At 38.7% G+C, this 10,000-nt stretch overlaps 1 protein-coding gene across 1 annotated transcript in view; it reads right to left on the reverse strand.

Annotated features, from left to right (window-relative positions):
* Window positions 1–10,000, reverse strand: part of LOC118761055 — a 17,268-nt gene that overhangs the window by 1,939 nt on the left and 5,329 nt on the right. The window contains exons 3-4 of the mRNA XM_036498701.1: window positions 7,663–7,760; window positions 911–1,059 (exon numbers count right to left, since the gene is read on the reverse strand). Of these exons, the coding sequence (XP_036354594.1) occupies window positions 911–1,059; window positions 7,663–7,760 (247 nt within the window). The remainder of the gene's footprint in view (window positions 1–910; window positions 1,060–7,662; window positions 7,761–10,000) is intronic.

Raw genomic sequence — 10,000 nt, forward strand, 5'->3', positions numbered from 1 at the left:
ATTGGTTCGACTGTGGCTTTGAAGATTTCAAATTTGAAGTCTCTACTTAGATTTGATGACCAGATCTTATGCATATCATTACAAGCTGACCAGGCCATACCCTTTCTAGTTAGAAAATCTTTTCCAGATGATGAAGTTCCATCCAACCGCCTCTCAAGCTTCTTTGATAACATCCAGGTTTCTGAGCCATATAGTAGAATTGGTTCAACTGTGGCTTTGAAGATTTCAAGTTTGAAGTCTCTACTTAGATTTGATGACCAGATCTTATGCATATCAAAGGCATTACAACCATGACAATCCTGTCATATTCCCTTCCTAGACTGAGTGTTTGTCGAACCACATCGACCAATGATAGGCGCAGGAGTGGCTGTGTGGTAAGTAGCTTGCTTACCAACCACATGGTTCCGGGTTCTGTCCCACTGCGTGGCACCTTGGGCAAGTGTCTTCTACTATAGCCTCGGGCCGACCAATGCCTTGTGAGTGGATTTGGTAGACGGAAACTGAAAGAAGCCCGTCGCATATATGTATATATATGTGTGTGTGTATGTTTTTGTATCTGTGTTTGTCCTCCTAGCATTGCTTGACAACCGATGCTGGTGTGTTTATGTCCCCGTCACTTAGCGGTTCGGCAAAAAGAGACCGATAGAATAAGTACTGGGCTTACAAAAGAATAAGTCCCGGGGTCGATTTGCTCGATTAAAGGCGGTGCTCCAGCATGGCCGCAGTCAAATGACTGAAACAAGTAAAAGAGTAAAGTTAGCGGTTCAGCAAAAGAGACCGATAGAATAAGTACTGGGCTTACAAAAGAATAAGTCCCGGGGTCGATTTGCTCGATTAAAGGCGGTGCTCCAGCATGGCCACAGTCAAATGACTGAAACAAGTAAAAGAAAAGAAAAAAAAGAATATATACTTCTCATTGAATGTGAGGGTCCGTAGAACCCATTCCGTCTGTGGATTTATAAGGACTTTGTCTTTCTGGAACCATGATGTAGAATTTGTCCCTGTTCCGTTGAAAATGAATGCACGTTCATGGTCCTTTTTAATCAGATGAAATTTAACCTGCAAATAGTAAGTTTACTGATCTGTAAAGAATATAAGAAGGCGCAGGAGTGGCTGTGTGGTAAGTAGCTTGCTAACCAACCACATGGTTCCGGGTTCAGTCCCACTGCGTGGCACCTTGGGCAAGTGTCTTCTTCTATAGCCCCTAGCCGACCAAAGACTTGTGAGTGGATTTGGTAGACGGAAACTGAAAGAAGCCTGTCGTATATATGTATATATATATATATAGGCGCAGGAGTGGCTGTGTGGTAAGTAGCTTGCTAACCAACCACATGGTTCCGGGTTCAGTCCCACTGCGTGGCACCTTTGGCAAGTGTCTTCTTCTATAGCCCCGGGCTGACCAATGCCTTGTGAGTGGATTTGGTAGACGGAAACTGAAAGAAGCCTATCGTATATATGTATATATATATTATAGGCGTAGGAGTGGCTGTGTGGTAAGTAGCTTGCTAACCAACCACATGGTTCCGGGTTCAGTCCCACTGCGTGGCACCTTGGGCAAGTGTCTTCTTCTATAGCCCCTAGCCGACCAAAGACTTGTGAGTGGATTTGGTAGACGGAAACTGAAGAAGCCTGTCGTATATATGTATATTATATATATAGGCGCAGGAGTGGCTGTGTGGTAAGTAGCTTGCTAACCAACCACATGGTTCCGGTTCAGTCCCACTGCGTGGCACCTTGGGCAAGTGTCTTCTTCTATAGCCCCTAGCCGACCAAAGACTTGTGAGTGGATTTGGTAGACGGAAACTGAAAGAAGCCTGTCGTATATATGTATATATATATATATAGGCGCAGGAGTGGCTGTGTGGTAAGTAGCTTGCTAACCAACCACATGGTTCCGGGTTCAGTCCCACTGCGTGGCACCTTGAGCAAGTGTCTTCCACTGTAGCCCCGGGCTGACCAATGCCTTGTGAGTGGATTTGGTAGACGGAAACTGAAAGAAGCCTGTCGTATATATGTATATATATATATATAGGCGTAGGAGTGGCTGTGTGGTAAGTAGCTTGCTAACCAACCACATGGTTCCGGGTTCAGTCCCACTGCGTGGCACCTTGGGCAAGTGTCTTCTTCTATAGCCCCGGGCTGACCAATGCCTTGTGAATGGATTTGGTAGACGGAAACTGAAAGAAGCCTGTCGTATATATGTATATATATATATATATAGGCGTAGGAGTGGCTGTGTGGTAAGTAGCTTGCTAACCAACCACATGGTTCCGGGTTCAGTCCCACTGCGTGACACCTTGGGCAAGTGTCTTCTTCTATAGCCCCGGGCTGACCAATGCCTTGTGAGTGGATTTGGTAGACGGAAACTGAAAGAAGCCTGTCGTATATATGTATATATTATATATATAGGCGTAGGAGTGGCTGTGTGGTAAGTAGCTTGCTAACCAACCACATGGTTCCGGGTTCAGTCCCACTGCGTGACACACCTTGGGCAAGTGTCTTCTTCTATAGCCCCGGGCTGACCATGCCTTGTGAGTGGATTTGGTAGACGGAAACTGAAAGAAGCCTGTCGTATATATGTATATTATATATATATAATAGGCGTAGGAGTGGCTGTGTGTAAGTAGCTTGCTAACCACCCACATGGTTCGGGTTCAGTCCCACTGCGTGGCACCTTGGGCAAGTGTCTTCTTCTATAGCCCCGGGCTGACCAATGCCTTGTGAATGGATTTGGTAGACGGAAACTGAAAGAAGCCTGTCGTATATATGTATATATATATATATAGGCGTAGGAGTGGCTGTGTGGTAAGTAGCTTGCTAACCAACCAATGGTTCCGGTTCAGTCCCACTGCGTGGCACCTTGGGCAAGTGCCTTCTTTTATAGCCCCGGGCTGACCAATGCCTTGTGAGTGGATTTGTAGACGGAAACTGAAAGAAGCCTGTCGTATATATATATATATATATATATATATATATTTATATATTATATATATATATATATATGTATGTGTGTGTTTGTGTGTCTGTGTTTGTCCCCCTAGCATTGCTTGACAACCGATGCTGGTATGTTTACGTCCCCGTCACTTAGCGGTTCGGCAAAAGAGACCGATAGAATAAGTACTGGGCTTACAAAGAATAAGTCCCGGGGTCGAGTTGCTCGATTAAAGGCGGTGCTCCAGCATGGCCGCAGTCAAATGACTGAAACAAGTAAAAGAGAGAGAGAGAGAGAGTAAAAGAGGGAAGATAGAGTGGTATGACGAGAAAGGAGGAGGTTATGATGTGATATAGGGAAGAGAGTAGGCGGGAGAGAAGGAGAGGGAGAGAACAGTGGGGTGGATGGGGGAAGAGTGAGAGTTTGAGAGTGAGAGAGTGTCAGAGCAAAAGAGAGGAAAAATTAGAGAAGGTAGAGAGAGATAGAGAGAGGGAGTGAGAGACAGATAGATAGAAAGAGAGAGAGATAGAAAGAGGGAGAGAGAGAGAGAGAGAGGGAGACAGAGAACGAAAGAAAGAAATAAAAAAGAAAGAAGGAAAGAAAGAAAAAAAGAAAGAAAGAAAGAAAGGAAGAAGAAGACAGGAAACAAGAAAGAAAGAAAGACAGAAGAAAAGAAGAAAGAAAGAAAGGAAGGAAGGAAGGAAGGAAGAAAGAAAGAAAGTAAGAAAGAAAGAAAGATAGAAAGAAAGGAAGAAAGAAAGAAAGAAAGAAAGAAAGAAAGAAAGGAAGGAAGAAAGACAGGAAACAAGAAAGAAAGAAAGACAGAAGAAAAAAAGAAAGAAAGAAAGAAGGAAGGAAGAAAGAAAGAAAGTAAGAAAGAAAGAAAGATAGAAAGAAAGGAAGAAAGAAGAAAGAAAGAAAGAAAGAAAGAAAGGAAGGAAGAAAGACAGGAAACAAGAAAGAAAGAAAGACAGAAGAAAAGAAAGAAAGAAAGAAAGGAAAAAGAAAGAAAGGAAAAAGATATGAAGAGAGAACGAAAGAAAGGAAGAAAGAAAGGAGAAAGAAAGAAAGGAAGAAAGAAAGAAAGAAAGAAAGGAAAAAGATATGAAGAGAGAACGAAAGAAAGGAAGAAAGAAAGGAGAAAGAAAGAAAGGAAGAAAGAAAGAAAGAAAGAAAGGAAAAAGAAAGAAAGGAAAAAGATATGAAGAGAGAACGAAAGAAAGGAAGAAAGAAAGGAGAAAGAAACAAAGGAAGAAAGAAAGAAAGAAAGAAAGGAAAAAGATATGAAGAGAGAACGAAAGAAAGGAAGAAAGAAAGAAAGGAAGACAGAAAGGAAGAAAGAAAGAAAGAAAGATAGAAAGAAAGGAAAAAGAAAGAAAGAAAGAAAGAAAGAAAGATAGAAAGAAAGAAAGAAAAAAGAAAGGAAGATAGAAAGAAGGAAAGAAAGATAGAAAGAAAGAAAGAAAAAAGAAAGTAAGATAGAAAGAAAGAAAGAAAGATAGAAAGAAAGAAAGAAAAAAGAAAGGAAGATAGAAAGAAGGAAAGAAAGATAGAAAGAAAGAAAGAAAAAAGAAAGGAAGATAGAAAGAAAGAAAGAAAAAAGAATGTAAGAAAGAAAAAAGAAAGAAAGATAGAAAGAAAGAAAGAAAGGAAAAAAGAAAGAAAGATAAAAAGATAAAAAAAAAGAAAGGAAAAAAAGAAAGAAAGAAAAAAAGAAACGAAGAAAGAAAGGAAAAAAAGAGAAAGAAAAAATAAAGAAAGAAAGAAAGAAAGAAAGAAAGAGAGAGAAGGAACGAAGGTGAGAGGATGGAATGCAAAATAGCAATTGAAAAAGTGCAAGATTAAGATAAGGGGAGCGAAAGAATTTGGATTGAGGAGAAAAAACACAGGTGACTAATAAGACAGAAAATCGGAATAATCCTTATATATAAAAGTGAGGTTGTGTGAGTGTCTGTCTCCTACGATTTAGATTCCTAACTACTCCCACATTTTGCGGTGCAGTTTAACCAAAACCGGGTATCTTATAGTCGTGATTCATATCGAGCCCTTCTGGGTATTAGCGCGCGTCTACGATGAGTCAACGATTTAATAAAAATTTACCATCATTTTTTTTTTTTTTGTATTTTGCATTTTTCCCGCTATTCTATAAGGAAGTAACTCTCTAAAAATGTCTACGATGAGTCAACGATTTAAAAAAAAATTACCATCATTTTTTTTCCATTTTAATGCATTTTTTTTGCTATTTTTTGGCTATAACTCTCTAAAAATGCTTATATAATTATTTCCCTTACAAACCCGAGCAACGCCGGGCGATACTGCTAGTTTATATATAAAAGAAAGTTTGTGTGTCTGTCTCCTACGATTTAGATTCCTAACTACTCCCACATTTTGCGGTGCAGTTTAACCAAAACCGGGTATCTTATAGTCGTGATTCATATCGAGCCCTTCTGGGTATTAGCGCGCGTCTACGATGAGTCTACGATTTAAAAAAAATTTACCATCATTTTTTACCATTTTAATGCATTTTTTCGTTATTATATAAGGGAAGTAACTCTCTAAAAATGTCTACGATGAGTCAACGATTAAAAAAAAATTTACCATCATTTTTTTCCATTTTAATGCATTTTTTCGCTATTATATAAGGGAAGTAACTCTCTAAAAATGTCTACGATGAGTCAACGATTTAAAAAGAAAATTTACCGTCATTTTTTTTCCATTTTAATGCATTTTTTCCCGCTATTCTATAAGGGAAGTAACTCTCTAAAAATGTCTACGATGAGTCAACGATTTAAAAAAAAATTTACCATCATTTTTTTCCATTTTAATGCATTTTTTCGCTAAAAATGTCTACGATGAGTCAACGATTTAAAAAAAAATTGACCATCATTTTTTTTTCCATTTTAATGCATTTTTTTTTTCCTATTATATAAGGGAAGTAACTCTCTAAAAATGTCTACGATGAGTCAACGATTTAAAAAAAAATTTACCGTCATTTTTTTTCCATTTTTTGCTATTTTTTGGCTATAACTCTCTAAAAATGCTTATATAGTTATTTCCCTTACAAACCCGAGCAACGCCGGGCGATACTGCTAGTAACTAATAAGTTAGGATTTCGGAGTCTTTGTAAAAGATTCGTTGCATCCGTGAGAAGTAGAAAAATCAGAAAAAAAGCAAAAGATAAAAGCAGCAAGAATCAATCCCAACTCAGTCTGATATTGATATTCCGTGGATGAATAAAGGGAGACATCGGGACCGGATGTAAGGGGTAAGTGATGTCACGTGAAGAAGCGGGGCTTTTGAACATCCTCCTTGTTTGGTCACGACTATGAGGGGAACGGACGTGTGGAACGGATGTCAGAGGGATTGTACTTTCTTATTTCTTTACTACCCACAAGGGGCTAAACAGAGAGGGGACAAACAAGGACAGACAATCGGATTAAGTCGATTATAGCGACCCTAGTGCGTAACTGGTACTTTATTTATCGATCCCGAAAGGATGAAAGGCAAAGTCGACCTCGGCGGAATTTGAACTCAGAACGTAACGGCATACGAAATACCGCTAGGCATTTCACGTTTCGGTCAGCTCGCCGCCTTAAGCATTAAGGGATTGTACTTTCTGGCCAGATGCTGGAGCTGTTCACACGTCTAGGTAGGTCCAGCAAGTCCTTCAGACCCTGGTAGAGTTTAACTTCATACCCTGATAAGAACATTCTTACTTTTGCCGTCTCTATGTAAGAACATTTTTATCTTTGCTGTCCCATCAACATATTTTTGAACTTCGACCTAAATTTCTTCCTTGTACTTCTTCCATTCAAAACACAAGACAAACACTTTTCTTTGCTGAGACAGAACCTTCTCATAATCTCTTTCCGTCTTTCTGTAACTCATGTCTACTAAATAGAGAATACCAAACTCATTCCCTATGGATACCGTATTTATTACAACGAGTGGCTTGTAAACGTATCTAACCTCGCTTTCGCTCGTTAGATACGTTTACAAGCCACTCGTTGTAATAAATACGGTATCCATAGGGAATGAGTTTGGTATTTTATTTATTACACACGAATAAACGACCATATTTAACAAAACCATTCACCTTGGTATCGACAACAGTAGCCACATTGTTGATAGATCTACCTGCACTGCAAGAGTATCAACGAGCAGACGAAATATGTTGTGATATTTTTGGCAACAAAAAATTGAATTACCACCAGAAATGTTTATAGTTTATGTGTATATGACTTTAAGTGATATCTGGTATAAAAAGATAGTATGTTTGTTTAATTACATGGCTACATTCTACCTGCTCGTGAAAGTAATGAATGAAGTTTAGTTGTAACTTATAATGACAAAAGTATGGCGTCACCGTGACCTCGGGTCATCACCATGGATTGACCAATCAGAAGCAGCGCTCGCAGTATCTGACATATGTTAGATACCAAAAATATCTCAAAGTGTTCTCACTCACATGTGTGTAATAATCTCACTATACCTACGCTTGTATGTATATATATAATGAGTTGCGACGTCACAGGTGCCAGTCCATCGCAGCGTTACTCATTTTTGCCAGCTGAGTGGACTGGAGCAACGTGAAATGAAGTGTTTTGCTCAAGAACACAATGCGTCGCCCGGTCCAGGAATCGAAACCACAATCTTACGATCATGATGCGGACACCTTAACCACTAAGCTACGTGCTTCCACGCTCCAAAAGATATCAAAAATTCCTTACCTTTTCAATAGGCAGTTTGTCCCAGTATAAATATATAGGACTTCTTTTAAATGAGTATTTGGTCATCTCAAATACTTTCTGCCAGCTTGTACCTGTACCTGCAACAAATAATCTTTATATATAAAACTGAAGTTGTGTGAGAGTCTGTCTCCTCCGATTTAGATTCCTAACTACTCCCACATTTTGCGGTGAAGTTTAACCAAAAGCAGGTATCTTATAGTCGTGATTCATATCGAGCCCTTCTGGGTATTAGCGCGCGTTTACGATGAGTCTACGATTAAAAAAAAAATATCATCATTTTTTCGTTTTTTTAATGCATTTTTTGCTCGGTTTATATAAGGGAAGTAACTCTCTAAAAATGCTTATATAGTTATTTCCCTTACAAACCCGAGCAACGCCGGGCGATACTGCTAGTAATCAATAATTTAGATGTAAAGATACAGACAGGATGTTAGCCCTTAAACGGCAGGAAAGGGCTACATGAATGTCTTTGATTAACGAGCAAAAATCTAAAAATATCTGTTTTTCTTAAGGGTAATTTTTACACCCCTATTTTAAATAAGTACAAATGCTAAAATAATCTTTAGTCTCTCACAAATAAAATTTTCAATCTGATTATCGAAAAGTGCCGTAAAATATTCACTTTCCTTTGCACCTTTTGTGAGCAGATATTCATTTGAGATTCCTGTACTGTTGTTGTCAAACGAATGTACGAATCTTGTATTTAATTTTTTCTATATGATGTAATTTTTTATATATGGTATAATTAAAATTGTTGAATTGATAAAAGGTGGGGGTTTTTTTCTAATTTATATATATAATATTTTGTGAAATTTGATTTAGTATTTCTAAATTAAATTTTTCCCTGTAAGTTTGGAATTATATTCCCTAATATTATTATTATTATTATTGAGTGAGAGAGCAGTGCATGCCATCAAAGTGACACTGGGGTAAAATATACGATGCCCAGTATACCCACCATGACTACCCGTCTGATAAGGGTACACTAGGCACATGCATCACAACCATATGTGCGCGACATGGTGATCTCATATGAAGATAAACAGCACATGACCTTGCAGGTAGGGCCCAGTTAGAATTTTCTTCAGGTCGAGTAACCCATCCCACTCGAAAGGTCTCTGAATAAGGGTTGTTTAAGGATGTTGAACGAAACACCCATGTTTCCAGAGGTGAATTATTCAAACCCCAAAGAATCCCTCTCAACACACGGTTATGATGCTTCCCCACTATTATTATTATTATTATTATTATTATTATTATTATTATTATTATTATTATTATTATTATTATTTTTACTTTTTTTTTCTTCTTTCAAATTTGCTTCCATTTCTTGCCGAGTGTCTTCCCGACTCCTAGGGCAAAGAAACTCAGAGTATATATTGGTAGGCCATTAAACCAAACTCAGTAGTTCGTTCATTTAAAAAAAAATTTTTTTTAAGTTAAATTAAAATACATGAGCAGCAACAGTTCTCACATCGACAATGCTCTTCTCAATACGTGTGATGTACCAGTTAAGACAATCTTTTGCACTTCTTGCAGGGATGGTAAGCCAGGGATCATTCTCATATAATTTTCGGTTCCCTTCTTGATCATTCCTAGTGCTCCTACGATCATGGTATTGTAACCGCCTTGAGATGCCACATTTTCTCAATTTCAATGAGTAGGTCTTTATATTTTCTGAGCTTGTCAAACTCTTTCGCTGAGATATTATGATCACAGGGGATGCTCATGTCGATCAATAAGCAAACTTTATTGTTTTGGTCTTTCACAACAATACCTGGTTTATTGGCCTTGATGGTTCGGTCTGTATGTACTGGAAAGTCCCACAGAATGGTTACATTTTCTCCTTCAGTTACAGCCTCAGGGTGGTGATTATACCATTGTCGGCAGTTTTGATATTGTAATGCCGACTTATTAGCCAGTGGAGATATTGGCCAACTCTGTCATGTCTTAATTTATACTCCACTGTGCTAAGACTTTACATCCAGAGATTAGGTGGTCCACTGTTTCAATCATGTCGTTGCAGAATCGGCATTTTGGGTCTGCTCCATTTTTCATCACATTGGCCTGGTAGTTCCGGGTTAATAGGCTTTGATCTTGAGCAGCCAGGATGAAACCTTCGCTCTCTGCTTTTAGCCCTGAGCTCGTAGCCACTGATGGGTTTGCTTTGGTCAACATCAGCTTGTTTGCTGCGGGTCACATATTTGCCGTGCAGGTTTCTCCTTCCACCTATCAGCCAATTGCTCGTGCGCTTTTTTCGTTGCCATTATTTTCACTTCTTTGCAACAATGTTGCACATACTTACTTCCCTCGGGTT

Source organism: Octopus sinensis, unplaced genomic scaffold (assembly GCF_006345805.1).
Source record: "Octopus sinensis unplaced genomic scaffold, ASM634580v1 Contig06910, whole genome shotgun sequence".
Taxonomy (NCBI): domain Eukaryota; kingdom Metazoa; phylum Mollusca; class Cephalopoda; order Octopoda; family Octopodidae; genus Octopus; species Octopus sinensis.